Here is an 18,624-nt window from a genome sequence, read left to right as displayed (position 1 = left end):
TTTGAGCCATAACTTGAAGGATGTATATGATATTAATATTCATTTGAAAAATTTTGCACAATTGAGTAAACAATCATTTGATACAGTAAATATATTTGGATCACAGGAGGGACCAAGAAAGGAAGAAAGGTTCATGCCCTTCCTCTTTTAATTTTGCAAAGTCTTTATTAAAAAATGAAGCATAAGAACAAAGCAGAATAGACTTACAGAAAGCTTTTCTGTAATATACTATTAATTCCTTAACACCTCTAAGAAAAATATTACTTCTCAGTCAGAAGACACAGTATCTCTTCCACTTTCCTATCCAAAGCAAAACAATAGCCATAAAAAATATTCAAAGTCTTCTTTCCAAAAACTAAAATGCAATAATAAATATGAAGGTTTGTTTGAATATTCTTGAGTTTACTACATAAATTCTTTTAAAAATTCTTAAACCCTCCTAGGTCCTTCAAATGTAAGCCAAATAGATCCTAGCCCATAGTAAAATTAGTATTTGAATATACTTGTTAAACATATCTCTTTCAGAGAATTCTTCCAAAAAAAATAGTGAGTGGTCTAATAAAATATTCCCTCCACACAGAAGAAAATCCTGTAAAGAACACAAAAACTAAAATGTTAAACCACGGCAGAGGTCGTCACTAAATAATGTTTGATAGTCTACCTCCTTTAGCTACTCCTTGATGCCTATATCTGACAATTTTTCTTCCACACATACAGAGTTAAATGCTGAGTTGCATTTAAGATTTTAAATTTAAGTGCAAAAGTCCTTCGGGATTATATATGCAGTACAGAAATATGAATACTAAAGCAGGAATCAGGAAACTTGGACTCTGGCCACACTCTGGCAAGAGTTAGATGAAAGCTATCTGGGTCTGCTTTTTCAACTGTAAATTTAGGAAGCTCCTCTGGCCAATCTGTAAAAACCTTCTCAGTTTAACACCAGGCAGTGTTGATTTCGAAAGGTAAATTAGCACCATCTAGTGGACTCTTAAAATTCACTAACTGTAATAGTAAAAAAATCTTTCTACAAGCAAACTGTCTCCAGCTTTGTTTTAATTTTTTTTTCAGCCAATGATTCATACATAACACTTGGAAGAAATAATGAATCCAGGAATATTTTATCTATGAGCCATGACATAGTAATCAAGCTGAGGTGAAAATGGTATTTCAGTATCTTTTATATTTATAATAGCGTCACTTTCCTAGGAAGCAATATAACTGGGAAATAAAGCAACACAAAAGAATTATCAGTATCTCTCCAGTCATGTGGTAAAAATTACCTATTACTGTATTTTACTCAGTTGTATTTTTTCTGTAGTTAAAATTTATAAAGTATTTTTTGTCATACAACATGGAAGTTTTTCAAAACTATTTTTTCTCAAAATGTTTCTGCTAAAAAGTCAATATAATCCAACATGAAAATGGGAGAAATGAAGAAAACTAGATTATAAATTATTTTTCATTTGTTCTGGGCATTCTTTACAGAAAAACTAATTCAAAATTTTAAGACATGTCTGGTGGTTCATGTCTGAAATTTCAGCTACTCAGGAGGCTGAGGTAGGAGGATCTCAAATTCAAGGCCAGATTGGGCAATTTAGTTAGACTGAGTGCCAAAAAACATTATCTCTTCAAGAATTGTTTCTCCATATTACACACAGAAAACAAAAGTTTAACTAATTTTTCTTTAAGTTAATTTAAGGGAAATTTCAGGTACACAAAGCATTAAATATGATAAAGCTATCATAACAAACCTTAAGCTGCAATCCACTCAAATTAAACTGTTACAAAAATTCAAATTTAATTTAATAAAAACTGTAAGAAAATCTCTTGTCTAACATAAATTCATCTAAAATGAATGAACTAAAATGAACTTGAGATTAAACCTTTCAATTTGTGCAATATATGCACAAATGACTGTAGACTGTATCAAAATATTCTCTAGTAAAAATTGGCTTCCAAACTAGACACAATAGTATAATGCAATATTAAAATGTAAACAGTATTCTGTATAACATAATTTGTCTGATAATATTATATATTATTATTTCTTTTCTTAATTGACTGGAAAATGATCTGAACCTCAACATGTAGCCATCTTACAATATGTAAGGTGTTTATTAAAGACAGTAACAATAAAAAGCTATTAACTTTGTAACTCTTGATTTATAAAATTAGACCTTAAACTATTAATTATATTAAAATGTGTCTTATTTGAAATTAACCATAAATATTTCAGTCTCTATATCTGTAATTAGTTTATTTCTTATTAGTTAATTCTGATTTCAATAAGTTGCCTTCAGCTGATCAACAGTCATTTTTATTAACTATTAAATGAAAAGAAAATCAATAAAATAAAAATGTTTTAATTTTTCTAATGAAAAGACTAGAGCTAACATTCCATATTAAATGCAATAACTATAGCTTAGTAAAAATTAGGAACAAGTTAAATTTAAAATAACACATAAAATATTCTAGTGTTGCTTCCAACTTTATTTCAACTCCTTAAGAATTATTTTACCTTGGAATAGGACCATATTAATTTACAAACACAAATCTATCTTTGTGCGCCTTCATGAAAGTTTTTAGCATCAATATATCACTGAAAGACAGAAATCTATACTTTTCACTTAGTTCAACTGGAACCTCTAAGCAGTTTCTAAAGATGAAAAACAGATCCCAAATAGTCTTCAGAAAATCTTTCTCATACATACTCTTCTCACAGTCAATAAATACAGTGTTTTCATTATACCCAACAGCCAGCAAAGAAGCCTTTTACTTTGTTTCTTCCGGAATGGACACAGATACCTCAGGGACATCAATTAATATTACAGAAGTTTTCATATAAATCTTGTAGAGAGATAGTCTAGCCCAGGAAATCCAGTACTTACAAAAATTCCCATATAGCACTACTGGCAATGAAGATGGGAGTTCATGAATTTTATTTTAATTTACAGTCATTTTCTTCTTTTTTTCCAAGTTGTCTTTAATGTGTGCCAATATAAGAAAATGTAATATCCACTCATTTGACATCATCCCAAGAAGAAAAAATTATTTTCATACGTATTTTACACTTTGGAAAGAGAAAAGAAATTGTATCAAAAGTATCAGTTTTTACATTTGGGAGACATTATGGGTGGTACCAAAGCACAGGAACATAGGTAAATGAACACATTAAAGAATATTTTTAAAATTTATATTTTCTAAATTGTGGTTTTTATAATGATTGCAAAACAAAATCTTGCTTTGGGAAAACAAATATAGTGTTATGGTTTGGATTTGAAACGTCCTGTCAAAGCACATATATCACAGGCTTGGTTTCCCTGCAGGAGAGTCAGAGGTGGGCCACTTTGGAAGATGACTTGACTCTAACCTCATCATTGAATTCATCTTTTGTTGAGTTCATAATCTGGTGGAATTATTGGCAAATGGTAGAAACATTAAGAGATGGGGCCTAGTTAGAGGAAGTGTGCCCTAGAAGGGTACATATGCTCCCTGGCCTCTTTTTCTATCTTGGTCTTTCTCTTTGCTTCCTGATTGCCATGAGGTGAGCGGCTTTCCCCGACCAGGCCCTTCCACTATGATATTTCTACCTCAAGCCAGATCCAAAACCAAAAGGTCAAGCAACCATGTACTGAAACCTCTGGAATTAAGCCAGCAATGGAAAGGTGACTAACACATACACTTTCCCAATATTAAAAGACAAGGGGCAGATGATAGGTGCTATCTAAATTTAATTCTCCCCATATCTCCTCCAGAAAGTAATAAAGAGGAGTACAAAGAAAAACATTCACACCTTGTGATGAAAATAGGACATAAAGAAATTACAATGTGAAATTTTCCAAGTGGGATAAAAGTATCTCAGACAAATATACTCTAGTATGCCATCTGTATTTGTAGTATACAATCTACATTTCCATGCAGTATACATGTAGTATACAATCTACATTGTAGTATGCAATCTACATATGTGTAGAGAGAATCCTGTGAGAACTGAATGGATGAAAAGCAGAGAATCCCTGGTAACAGAAGGATCCTTAATCATCAACAAATCTTCCCTCTAGAAATAAAGAACACCATTCTGAGTGGAATGATAGAATTGAGACCAAAGGTATAAAATTCATTAATAAATACAAATGGAATGGCCTATATGAATGGAAGAACTTTAAAATCTGGATCAAAAATAAAACCCAAAGCTATGTTGTATAAACGTAAGGAACTAAAAATTATTCAATAAAGTTAATAAAAATGGTTAAGTAAGCAAATGAAAAAGAATCATAACAGGAAAGTTAAAATTAAATTTAAAAGCAACTAGAAACGACTACAGCAACTTTTAATATTTAAAGTTACAATTAAGCTAAAAATAACATTTATCTATGAAATAATATGGCAGTAACTTTCATAAAGCAGAAAACCAAGGATATGAAAACATTGACTAATAACACATTAATAACACAAATTTAAAATATACACCTCAATTCCTGCAGTCCAAGATAGATCAAGTAGGCAGGAAACCTAAAACAAATGGTCACTGAGGTAGATCTTATAGATGGAAAAATAAACCCTAAATTTCAATAAGAAAGCAAACCTGCCTCATTTTGAATACACATAAAACATTCATGAAATTTGACCTCAGGTACAGGTAACAAGAAAGCCACAATAAGACTCAAAAAGGATAAATTGTTCTGTGGCTGTAACACAACAAAACTAGAAGGAATAACAAAAAATGAACTTTACATATAGAAATTTTAACTCTTAGGTTAAAAGACAACCTAAAATTGAAGAATGAATGAAAATGCCTACATGTCAAAAAGTACAGACTAAGCATTGCTGGGGAAAAATTTATAGTTTTAAGTACATTTATGTAAGTACCTAAGTAAGGAATTGAGTATACTTATAGAAGTATTAAAATATTTATAGATTTAAGACAACAAGAGTAAAAAAGATTTTAAAATACTTGAATTAAATATTATACTCAAAAGTATATTAAAAAAACCAATATGACAAAGAAGAAAAGGAGAAGAAATTGGTACTACCAAGCATTAGTGATGGGAGTGCAAAGTGGCACCATACATACTAATGGAATCATTCACTATCATCTTAAATTGCAGATATTGTTTGCCCCAAACATACAAATTGGAGGAAATTAACCTAAAGATAATATGAGATCAAGTATCAAATTATTTAAGTGTCAGGATATCTGTGAACAAGGCACCAATAGAATAACTGGTCTATTCATTTAACAGACTTACACAGCTGTGGGAAAAGACCATAATAAAATCCATGGCAAGTGTGGAGGGGAAAGCAAAATACAGACCAGTAATCCAAATAAGCTACATTTTGTAAAAGAAAAGATTATCATATGTACAAGTGTTGATCTAAAATGTGGTGTGTTTAAATTTTAAAAAGAAATATTACAGTAAAAGATACATTGCCACAAATCCTTCTCAGAATAACACCCCTCACTTGAAGCACACTTATCCCATCATTCTTGCCAGCTTTTGAAGCTGCTCTGGAAGTCCTCTTTCATGAGTGTCCTTACATGTGATGAACGCTGCTGCTGAGTGCCTTCCAGTGAAAAGGCAGGCTTGTAAAAACATTACTGTGTGCTTTCATCCACCTTATTCACTGGATCTGGCACTGTGTGACTTCTCACTTTTCCTCCAAATCAAAATCACCATGAAAGATAAAAGTTCAGAATCTGTTCAGGACACTGAGGCAGCTGCAAGAGCACAAAAAAGTCACAAATGAGGACTTCCAGAATGATTTCAGAAAGTGGTAAGAATGATGTGATTAGTGTGTTGGAAGCAAAGGGGAGTACTTCGAGGGGTGTTAATGGTAATGTGTCTTTTCCTGTAAATTAAAAAAAATAAAACATGAATTGTAATTTTGCTCATACACATATTGTGTTATACACACTATATACATATACAGTAATAACTTGGTTCAGGAACGCTTCTGTTCACCACGATTAGGTTCATAAACAGAAGCGTTAGGCAAAATATTGCTTCCCTTCACCAGCTCCTCATGGTGTCAGGTGATGAACACAACTGCAGCCATCTTTTCCAGAATTATGGAACAAATGAAATTCATGAACCAATTAAGTTCGTGAACCAAAGTACCACTGTAGGTTATACATACAAATATATACATGTAAAGGGGTAAATATTTGCAATGTTAAATATACAAAACATTAGTATACAAAAGAAAATGGAAGAACAGAATGAACAGGATGTGAGTAGACACACAATCCCTTGAGTATGTCTTTTTTAAATTTAATTTTCACTTTGAAATCATACATCATTTTCTTCATAAGTGGATATTACCCTACATGATTACATTCATCACGGGGAGTTGGTACATATACATAACACATCTTCATTCTCAAAAAATGTATTTTTAATCAAATGGGAAAAATGAGCTAATTTTACATATCAAATTCATAATCTAAATTTACAACACTTCAAATGATGTTAGAAAATACTACTTTAATCACAACTTCTTGGAGGATATAGTGCATGGGCAAAAAAAGAAAATAAATCTTAAAATAAACTTAGGAAATCTTATTGTTAGTAGTATTGGCATTGATTTTTTTTTTTTTTTTTTTTTTTTTTTTTGGTACTGGGGATCGAACTCGGGTCCTTGCGCTTGTGCCGCAGGTGGCGAAAACACTGAGCTAAATCCCCGCCCCTGGCATTGCTATTTTGAAGATATTTTATAGGTAAAATAGACGTGTTTAGAAATCATGGTATCTAAGGGGGATTTTCCATTCGCTAGTGGAGCCCAGGTCTCCACCAGAAGTTTGTTCCTACAGAAAAACAAGAGAAGGGAACATAGTGACCTGCGGTGCTGGTAACAACTGCTCATTTGCCAGACATGGAGAATAAGCCTTTTCAACACATTAAAAATGCTTTTACTTTCCTAATCTAGATGATAGAAGATTAAATAAATTTAACACGAAATTTGCACATTAGCAATGGTGGCTTATTCTTTAAAAAAGAGCAAATGAAACAATATAATCATGACAAATAAATATTTAAAAATTAAAATTCCACTGTTCTTACCAATTCGAGTGATTTTATTATGTGAAAGCTCAAGATTTTGGATATTAGTACAGCCATCCAAACCATGAAGAGAAGTCAGTTGATTTTTATTGAGAAGAACCACACAGAGATTTTCCAAATGTTCACAATTGATACTTTCAATATGGTTTTCCTAAAGAACAGATGTACTAAATTTTATTTCAATGACTTATTAATGACATATTTCAGACGTGCAAAAAGAGGAAGTATGAGATATGATCTCCAAATGAATATATGAATCTCTAACTTCTAAGATAATCATGCAAACTGCTATACTATATAGACTAAAATATTAGGTAATCTAATAAAGAATTAACTAAATTTAAATGTATTTACTGATATATTTTGAAAAAAAATACAGAAGGTAATATAACAAAATATACAAAACAACCTAAATGAGCATTCTTTTTTTATTATTATTGTGTCATTCTTTTTTTTTTTTTTTTTTTTTGGTACCAGGTGATCAAACTCAGGACCTTCTGATTGTGAGGCAGGTGGTGGCACCACTGAGCTAAATCCCTGGCCCTATTGTGTCATTTTTGCTCCTTCTATTTTGGATGGAAAAAACTATTGTAGTTAATCAAGCCCTGTATCACCATGATATGCAGGGGTGCAGTGGGAAATAACTTTTCATTTTATTTTGCAGATCTCTTGAGTTGAGAGAACTATACCCAAGGAACTTCACACAAAGAGCTTCATCTCTATCTGGATCTGACTTAGATGAGAGGATCCTATGTTTGTAGCATGCATCTGATGCCAAAAATTGATGAGACACTGGAGCCTTTGAGACATGAATGTGTTTTGCAAGTGATAAAGATGTGAATCTATTAGGAACCAGAAGGTAGATTGTGACACGCTGTTACTTTGTTAGTTGAAATAAACTTCACAATATTAACACATCACTCCCACATGAACTCACACCATAGCCAATCAAACAGTGTCCCACATAATGCAAGCAGATGCTTGATAAGCATTTGCATATCGGAGTTTTTCTTTTGGAATACTCACTCTTAGGACCTGAATACTCCGGAAAGATAACTGGAAAAATAACTAGGAGAGATTCCAACATCTGTCAAGGAACGGACATACAACAGAGGGGATTCTGAACCTTCTCAAACTACCTTCCATTTGACTGTGGTTACATAAGAGATTCAGTCAAAATAGCATGAAGCAGAAGAAATCCCAAGCCAAGCCTGGCCTCGATTCATGGCCCACATGAATTATAAGCAAATGAGATGATGGTTGTTTAAAAATACCAGGTAATGTAGTTATTCTTTAGGAAAAGTAACAATTATAGCCACATCATCTGCAAAAAGAGATAGGTAATTCCCAGGTCTTACGACCTAACCATCTACTCTTTTGTTCTCCCAAACCTAGGCCTTGATCTCTTTGGCTCCTTACTTATAGGTTATTTGATAACTGTTACCTCAAAGCTATTCTGAAATGTAAACATAAATCCTTTTATATTTTGTTGTAAGTTAAATAGTAGTAAACAGAGCACATACATACCTGTGCATCGATGTATTTCAGGTTTTTGCAGTTACTCAAGCTGTGCAAAGAAGTTAATCCACAGCGTCTAAGAGATAGAAGCTGAAGATTCATACACTCAGCCAAAGTGGACAGATTACAACCTGGCAAATCTTGAAATGTAACAGTTGTAACCTTGAGAAGTCAAGAAAATTGGGGTGAGAAACGTCAATAAAACAATATAAGATATACTAGGAATGTGAAACTGTTTAAAAAATTCATCTAAGAAAATAATATTATATTTGAGAACCACATTAACTACTCAATTTGAGTTAGGCTATCTGGTCTCTCTTTTTCTCCACATGGAAAGACAAAATAACCTAACCATTTATGGCCAGCACAACTTCAAACTAAAATACATGTTTTTTGTCTCATTTTGGTTTCCACGCCCTTGCATCCTTTTCAGAATCACACCACATAAATATTTATGATCTGATACGACAGTATCTTAGATATCCTGGATAGCAAAGGGACTAGGTGGACCATATGTTCATGAAGATATAAAGAAGAAATTTAGTCTCCTCTTTGCTTTAAGTAGCAAAAATAATAAATGATATATTTTAAAACTCCAAGTAATAAGAGTTTTTGCTTTAATAATTATCTTAGGAATGTCTCACATATAATTTTAAACAATTTGGGGAGCAAATTATTTTGAATAATATTTTCAGAAAGAAAACATTTATCCATTTGTGTGGCAATTACTTCTGGACATTGCCCAATTATTCTGTGTGCATAAATTCTATAATTGGAAAACTAGATCTGTAATAGAAGATGAAAACATTATTTAGAACTGAACACTTAAAAATGAATCTCATCTATGTAGTAACAAATGCTATTCCAGATTATAATTGATAATAAATCTGCCTGATTTAATCATATGCTGCTTTTAATCCAATATACAAACACATTTAAATTCTAGTTATTTATTATGTGCCAATTTCTGTAGTTTCATTTCATTACACTACATGAATAATAACTGCTACAATATTCTTGTTAGCAGCATCTACATTTGAATATCAGCTTATTTGTATTTTTCCTTTACATTGAAAAAAAATTTTTTAAATCCTTATGGTATAGCAATGATTCTCTATCCCATTCTAGATTTTTCTAAACATGTCAAAATAAATTTTTATATTATTTATTGATACATGCATGTTAATAATCACACACATATTTTGGTTTGTGCTCCAAAAATTAAGGTTAATAAAGCAGTGGTAATTATATGTGTCCAATCACTATACGGTCAGCTTGGAAAACAACAACTGAAGCATGCCAAATATTGGCTAACTTTCTTAAATAAATGAATGAACCACTCTAATCTGTGGAAAATCTTAAATACATTCATAGCTTTCATAGTTCCTTTTCTTTTAAAGAATAATAACAAAACACTTGAAAAATTTACATATTTAGGCTCCTATGACCTAAACATTAGATGTTTCATCTATGAAACCTGTGGATCATACATTATCTTTTAATAAAAGACCATGAATGAATTTTTCATTTAATCATCCAAATTTTTCCAAACCTTTGACAGCTCATTATGTATAAAATGACCTAAGTTGCTGTATAAGTTTTAGAGATTTCACTTTCAGTATTTTTGAGTTTAACCTAAGGGGCATCAGTCACAGGTGGTAAACTGTATTTCTCAAAGTAATAAAAGCAAAAACTATATCTCACTTTTCCAGAATCCAGTATTTGTTCAGTGCCCCATGACAGTGAGCAGTCAGGGGAAGGACAAGGATGTGAAGCTCAGAGATCAGAAAATCAACGTAAGGAAGTGAGTCAGGGGTCAGTAGCAATGATGAATAAAGACATTATAAGAAGCTTTTCTTGTTTGTTTGTTTGTTTTACTAAAGAGAATCACTGCAAGAAAGGTCTGGAAGCGAAAGATGGTATTTTACAACACTTTATCATTTATATGACAAATTCATGGTTTTTTATCTTTATAATGTATATTTGCTGCTTCAGGGAAAAATTAAAAATTTGAAACCATTACTTTGAATCATAGTGAGAGGATTATAGAAACTGTGGAACACTGAGACCCAAAAGAGTTAATGATAATCTCTCAATTAAGAGACCTATTTAATCAAAATCAGCATTTCAACAAATCCTGGGGTGATCTTTATTCACTTTAGTTTGCCAATCCTTGCTAAGAGAAGTAAAACAAAGAGCTGGGTGTGGTGGTACACACCTGTAATCCCAGCACTTGGGAGGCTGAGGCTGGAAGATCATTACTAGTTCCAGGCCAGCCTGGGTTACATAGTGAGTCCAAAGCCAACCTGAACTAAAGAGAGAGACCCTGTCTCAAAAAGAAAAAAAAAAAGTAAAAGGAAGAGAATTAATCTTCACTCTATGTAAATTGATAAGAGTTCCAAGAAAGAACAGAGAGCGGGCAAGAGAAAAAAATAACAATGAGAAGAGGCTCACACATTTTAACTTTCTTACATCTTCTCAATGGACAAAATGAAAACTAGACCAAAAGGGAAGAGTACTACTGTTTCTCTAACTTCAGTTACACTTTTGAAACAAGAATTTGTTAATCATGAAACCTTCACTCATGCCTACCTCTAATAAATATCCATGGGGGAACTTACTATAAATGAAACAATTGCTGATGTATCGTACTGGAAAGCCTGAAACAACATCTCAGAGAAAGAATAGAACAAAAAGAATGATTACAGGTAGCACTGTCTAAGGAAAAACATGGGAAGAGCAATTAGAGAACCTTGCTTTTCTTCTTTATGTTACTAGGGTTTGAACCCAGGGCCTTTGCACAGAGCTACATCCCCAGAACTGCTATTATTATTATTATTATTATTATTATTATTATTATTATCATCATCATCTCCCTAAATTATCCAGGCAGGATTCAAACTTGTAATTCTCCTGTCTCAGCATCCCAAAGTGCTGGGATTACCAGCCTGTGCCAAGTGGGGATTCTTTGTGTAATTCTACAGAACTGATGGGCTAGGAAACAGAAAATCCTTTGAAATCTATGTTCTAGTTTTTATTTCTCAGATTGATTGGTCTTTCCTGTCCCAAAATGTCTCTGTGAAACTTCACCATTGCATTATCTTCTCACAGGATATCCTGAAATCCTATTTATAGCAATTATGAAGCAATAATTCAGTATTTGTCTGTGTATCCACTTAAGTTGCACAAAGGCAAAGACTAGATTTCTGTTTTTGTTCCTTTAGCCTGCAGTAAATACTGATCAATCACAGTGGACAAATTCACAGTTGCTGAGTAAGTGAACACAATAATACCTGTCTGTTAATATGAATGTTTATTTTTCTGGGCATTTAGCTATATCAAGAAGCTAAATGGAAGTTATTGAACACATTAGAATTTCAAGACTTAGATAAATATACATATTTTAATAATAAAACATTTCTAATATTGAACAATTTAATCTATTTTTTCCTGTTTTTCAACACATTTATTAGTTTCTATGTCTCAATCTTGGTTGAAACTATGGTCTCCTTAACCACAGAAAACTGGTAGCATTTGACTACAACTATTTCAGACATATATGAGCCACATTAATATAGCTCATGAGTAAGTAATTATAATTTTTGATAAGAATTCTAGGTCTTCTACCATGTAAGCTCTTCTGTCACAGCAGTGGTCACAAATAAATCTGCTTCATTTTGAAAGAAGCCACTAGGTGGTGTGGTGGCCTGAACTGAAAGCAAACTAATTCTATCCCTAAATTGCCAGGTGCTTCCAGTCTTACAGAATTAATAATGGCTGTAGGGCCCTTAAGTATGAGCTTCAACATTATAACTCAAAGCTCTTTTTAGTGCTCAGAGAGACAATGCAGTGAGTAATTTTTAAAATATATTTTAAAAATATATCCCCTCTCAATACAGCAATGTTTCATCAGCAACTCCATCAATTAAGGGATAGAATTCTTCTATAAAAAAGATTTCCTCTATTAAAATTTGAAATAATTTTAGTTATGTATGGAAAAAGTACTATAAAATGAGAAATACCTGCTGTAAATTGTTCCAAGGGCCACAGCGAAGAATTTCTAATGTATTCAAAGGGGACATACTATTGACTGGGCATTTTGCAGGTCTCGTTCTTTTAACAATTTTCTTTTGTTGATTTTGTGTGGAAATCTCAAGCCAAGGTTTAAATGATTTTATCCAAGCTAGTCTCTTTTCTTCAATAGAAGATAAAAGTGCTGACTCTGGTATAGAACAAATTGTGATACTCTCACATCTAGCCCTATTTTCATGGCAGTCTTCAGGAATTTCTTTAGGATCATAGTTAAGAGAGTTTACTTCTTTACTAACCAAGGAACTTATTCCATTATAAACACCCAAGTCTTCATAAGGAGCAGGGCTACCAAAATCAACGTCCTGTTTGTTAATTTTGCTTTCTATATTTGTGATGGCATCAGTGGAATTAAAAATCACAATGTCACTATTTAGAGAATTTTCTTTTGGGTTTTCTTCAATTCCTTTGGATTTTAAATCAATTGCTTTTTCTTGTAGAACAGCTTCAGAATTTTCTAACTTTATTGGTAGTAGTTTTTGTTTCTTTGAAATAACTGACCTATTGTTCTCCTCATTCAATGATCCATTCTTTTCTGATGTCTCTTCATTTTCTGCATTTTGTATCACTCTTTGTTGATTATCTTTGATTTTTTTCTCTGCTGCATTTTTTACCTCATTCATTTCTTGATTATGATCTAATATTATTTGAGTTTCTTGTCTGACAATCTCACTTATGGCATGTTCCAGATCTTCCTCTTTTTGTATTTGAGACTTTAATTCTTGTTCAGTCACATTTTCTTTTAGATCCGAATTTTCCAATTTAGTTATTTTGTCTATGTTTTCATTTCTTATTTCTTGCTTAACTGATTTTCCAGAACATTGTCTTTTTCCTAGGCTTTCACTATTTTCTTCTATTTTTAATTCTGCTAAAATTGTTTGGTTTGATTTTAACTGTACTTGTGCTGATTCCTTCAATACAACCTGTCTATATATATTTTGTCTCTTATTTGATTGCTCAACTAAACATAGGGAAACATCTTCCTGCTTCTTTAAGTTTTCATTCACTAACATTTTCACTGTATCATTCTTATTCTTTGATATATCGCCAATTATTAAATGTTTGGTATTATATTCTCCCTTCTTTAATGTACTACTTACTATTAGCTGTTGACTTGTATTTTCTTTTAATTTTAATTTTTCCTTTTTTAGTAGTTCCTCTCTTTCTTGTCTCAAGATATTCTTTCTTTCTTCATATTCTCTCTCTCTCTTTTTCCTTTCCTCTTCCTTTTTCTTTTTTATCTCCTCTGCTATCCTTTGTTCTTCCTCTAATCTTTTTTGCTTTTCCTCTGCCTTCTGTAGTATTTGTGCTTCTTTTTCTATCCATTCTTGTGCTTTCCTTTTCTTAGTTTCTATTTGTTCTCTTATGATTGGGCCATATTTTTGGTAGGTTACAAATGCCTTGTATTTAGCTTGAATTTTTACAGCTGCATTATGCTGAAGTTTTAACAAACGTATTTCTTCTTTTTTCTGTAGGTCTTTAAATCTCGTTCTTTCTTCTTCCATTTGTAAATGCAAGTTTTTAATGAATTCCTAAAATAAAAGTAGTAGTCAGTATAAGCTAAATGTGTAATGTTATTACAATTTCATTTAACAGATTAAAAACAAATACTAAAACTGAATAATAATGAAATTGCTACAAAATTTACTCAGAGGAACTAGTCATTTATTTCAAAATATTTGTGAGATTAGAACACATTGTTCAATTGCCACTCTGATACTACTGGGTGTGTACTAAATCATACAGGTATCAACTGAAGAATTCTTTGAAGATAAAAGTATATCATGTCAGAACGACCCAAGGGAAAAAAAAAGTAAGAGAAATCACAAGGCAAAATTCACATAACAGAAATGTATTCTAATGTCCCAATATGGGATCTCTGATAAAGGAGACTTCTGGTAGTGGACTTCAGAATTAGGGAATTATTTTGAGCCTTAGCATACCAAGAAGGCCCGGGAGTCCATATATGTAAGCAGCATGAAGAACAAATGTATTTATACATCTTATCCCTTCCCAACTCTCAAAACAGATGAAACACAAAAATAATGAGATAATTTGACATAAAGTGAGAAAATACTCTTGTCACTAGAATTCTAAAACAAAAGTAAACAAATCAATAAAATTTTAGCAAATATTTAAGGGAAACTAACATAAAGGATTTAATATAGTACATTCAATAAGTTGAAGGAACAACCAATTTCTGAGAAAAGAGAACTATTAAACTAGATAAATCTTAAATTTGAAAATGGCTTCAGAACAAATATTTAAAGAAGAAAAATTTCTTATAAAAATAAGACGAAAGTGTTCAAATAGATGATTCTCTCAAAAATCAAAGTAGAATGAGTGAATGGCCAGTTATCTAAAGAAAAATTTCAAAATTTAGTCTTTTCAACAAATATTTACATATATATCTCAAAGATATTCAATAGTTAAGAAAGATCAACAAAGAACTCCAAGATATAATTGAGAAAAACTGAAAGGAAAATAGTAGAAAAGTGTTTCTCAACTGAAAAAAAATCCCATAGGACAATAGTTTACATTACACTCTCTCACACATACACAACACATTTAGATAAATGCTAACAATATTTCAATATCAAAAGCAAATAAAATCTCCATGAAAGCAAGGAATATTTTCTGTTTTATTGCCTATATTATATGCTTAGAGACTACATGATGCATAATAGAAAATCAGTAAATATGTGCAGATGAATGTATAAAGTAAAAATCCTAAAGGTTCAAAAGAATGTAAGGAGTAAGTACCAAGTTTACAATCAGTAAAACTAAATATGCAATGGAGTCACATCTTTAAACTGTTGTATATATGTATATAAGTAGTAATAAAACTGGTTTATATACCCAAATAAATAATTCCACTTTGAAAGCAAAATAAAAGTATTCTCAACTCTGCAGAGATTGAGGAATCCTAACCATTTAAAAAATGTTGACATCTATGTTTATATATATATTCCAGGAAATGAAAGATAAGTCCAAAACTCAGGGAAAACTCATGACTCATTGAGAAGCAAAGAAACTAGTAACACTGAATTTCTGTTCCACTGTCTTCTCCCTTCTGTCATTTTGCCGCTGTTGTCAGCTGCTCTTTTATTTTTGACCCTTTTTAGGTAATGTGTCTCTATCCTCTGAATGCTAAGAATTTTTTTCTTCCCTGTATCTTGAATTTCAATAGTTATGCTGTTAAATTCCCAGTAATAATTTTCTTTTCATATATCTTACTTGGAGATCACTAATCACCTTTGAATATGTAGGTTCATTTTTCAAAACAATGTGAACCCTTTGTAAACACAGTCTCCTGACCCACTGCTTTCTCTCCATACTCTCCCTCCTATCAAGTTTACTATCCTACAAATTTTGTATTTTTTCCTTATGTATTACATATTACTTATGTTCTTTTCTCCTTTTCATATTTTTTTCCCTCCCTGTACATGGATTTGGATATTTCCTATTGAACTCTTCTGTTACACTACTGTTTGCATTTTCTGTTTCCAATGTACCGCCAAACTGAAGTAGAGCTGAAGGGCAAAATTTATCCATTAGTTTTTAATTTCTATACCGAATTTTTAAACTCGAGAACATGTGCATGATATTTTACAGGTTTTAATTCTTTTTTCATGTCACCTGTTTGCTTACTTATTCTATTACTGAATCATAGTTATAGGTATTTTAATAGTTCTACTAAATCTAGCATTTGGATTATGTTTGGATTATATACAAATGGATTAGTGTTCTCTTTTTTTCTTGTCATTCATATAAAAGTGTCTCTTCCCATTCCTAATGAATTTTTAAATTTAAATACACACAGGAGAAAACTATTACTAATTTTTTAGAAAAGTTTTGAAATAAATATATAAATAAAGATAATATTGTTTAGTTGGAATACAGGATTACCTGAAGTTGTATCTACTTTATATTTGTGTTGCTTAAAATAATTTTATATAAAAACTGTGGAGTGAAAAATATGAAACTAATACATCATCAGAGCCATTTTAAATTCAGAGAGGTTATTTAACAAAATTGTGTCAAGAAACACAGTAACCTTTCATAATGGAAAGTACATAATAGTATCTTTCCTTAAACTTTAAAAGAAATTTTACAATTATACTTTTCAATGGAAATTAAAATTTCATAATTCGCTGAACTAGTTAATTTTTATTTTCAGGACATACTATTTTAAGGAGAATTTCTGATGATTAATTTTTAATGCTATAATGAGTTAAGTTCTACATCTGTTAGGCTAGATTATTTCAAAATGCCTACTGTAAGCACAGCAATTTTATTTTGAATGGAGAAAGATTAATGTATTTATTAAACACAAGTAGATACCTCATGCTGTTTAAATTTCTCTTTCCACATTTCCTCTTCTTTGTGGAGCTTATCATTCATCTTGTCTTCTTCTTCCTTAACATATAATAATTTATTATATTAAGATATGAAATCATATCACAATTATATTAAAATATCAAAGAATATTATGTTTATTATATATAACTTTCACAACATGTATTTGTACACAAGAGTTAAATGCAACAACCCACCCAATAGTCTTCTGTTATTAGTTCTGGGATTAAAACTTTAAACACAAATCTTCTATCAAACTGAATTGCCATATAAATGATACCTTGGGTGGCCCTTTTGAGAAAATAAAGATGCTTTAAATCTGAAAAAGATATTTTATTTACTTAAAACATGTTTATTCAAACAATAAAACATGATGGCTAGAAATACTGTTAAGCAAAGTATAATGCAAAAATTGCAAATTATAATGTTGTAAGAGGGGTTTTAGATTATAATTATTTTCTCTCCACATCATTTAATACATATAATACATCAGTTCAGTGGTAATACTTTATTTCAATTTGTTTATATTAGTACATATTTACTTAAGACTCCAAAATAAACAAAAATCAGTTCATCAAAAACTCTTCTTTAAAATGGGAACTATCACAAGCTTACCATTACCTTCACTTTAGCAGGAGTAGTTTATCATTAGAGAAAAACTATGTAAAATGTCACTGTGGCAATAAATATTTTACAGGATCATGAAAAGTTCCATGCATAACACTGTACTTGAAGAAGACTCAAAGGTTTTGAGGAGTGAAATAGAAAATTTTAACATTTACTAGGTACTTTGCACTAAACAAAAAACTATTACAGTTCTGCTTTTAGGAAATTCTTAAATTTATATTAGAATTTGGGGAAAAGAGGCATAGAGATGCTAAGGAAGTCAGTGAGGGAAACATTAGAGAAGCTCTTGTGAGAATCAGTGAGGATTATCTACAGGCAGAGTAACAGGAGTGAGGATGCATGCAAAGACAACACAAATTTTAAAGTGTCACAAATTGCCAATAAGACAGCTGTAAATGAAGTAGGAAAAGTACTTTAGACACTATCTTAAATGAGTTGAAGGGGCTTTAAATGGGATTTAAGAAGAGAAATAAGAGGAAAAAATTAGCCTTCTGAGAGCACTGTAGCAGATCAGTTTAAGAACTTTAAGACCAAAGATAGGGAGATCTAGTAGAAAGTATAGTAAATATCATATTTGTTAGTTTTAATTTTACTAATGCATGCTATATAAGAAGATAGTTTTTCCTTTTGGCATACTTGTACATGGCATCTAACTGACTTAATTTTCACTTCTCATGATCCCCTTCCTGTTCCCTTCCCCTTCCCTCATGCTCTTCCTTTTTCTCTAATGGCCTCCTTTTTACTTTCTTACCATCTCTCTTTTTTTCTCCCTCTTTTTTCAATTTAGATTCTATATATGAAAGAAAACATAGATATTTGATTTTCTAAATCTGGCTTATTTGACTTAGCATGATGTTCTCCTGTTCCATCCATTTTCCTGCAAGTGACATGATTTCACTTTTTATTTCTGAATAATAGTCATCTGTTGATGGGCACCTAGACTGTTTCCATAGCTGAATTATTTGGAATA

General features: G+C 31.4%; 1 protein-coding gene across 4 annotated transcripts in view; it reads right to left on the bottom strand.

Annotated features, from left to right (window-relative positions):
* The window catches only part of LOC101723938 (ALX homeobox protein 1), a 247,726-nt gene that overhangs the window by 206,534 nt on the left and 22,568 nt on the right, over positions 1-18,624 (bottom strand). For all 4 annotated transcript variants that reach the window (XR_015443501.1, XM_087192559.1, XM_013066581.3 and 1 more), the window contains 4 exons: positions 17,013-17,087; positions 12,602-14,200; positions 8,589-8,741; positions 7,062-7,212 (listed from right to left, as the gene is read on the bottom strand). Coding sequence is in view for 3 of the 4 variants with exons in the window: in XM_087192559.1 (XP_087048685.1) it covers positions 7,062-7,212; positions 8,589-8,741; positions 12,602-14,200; positions 17,013-17,087 (1,978 nt within the window). In the remaining variant the exon portion in view is untranslated. The remainder of the gene's footprint in view (positions 1-7,061; positions 7,213-8,588; positions 8,742-12,601; positions 14,201-17,012; positions 17,088-18,624) is intronic.

Source organism: Heterocephalus glaber, unplaced genomic scaffold, assembly GCF_053883595.1.
Source record: "Heterocephalus glaber isolate CG9 unplaced genomic scaffold, H.glaber_assembly_v1.0 deba00001572, whole genome shotgun sequence".
Taxonomy (NCBI): Eukaryota; Metazoa; Chordata; class Mammalia; order Rodentia; family Bathyergidae; genus Heterocephalus; species Heterocephalus glaber.
This window is presented reverse-complemented; position numbering and strand designations above follow the sequence as displayed.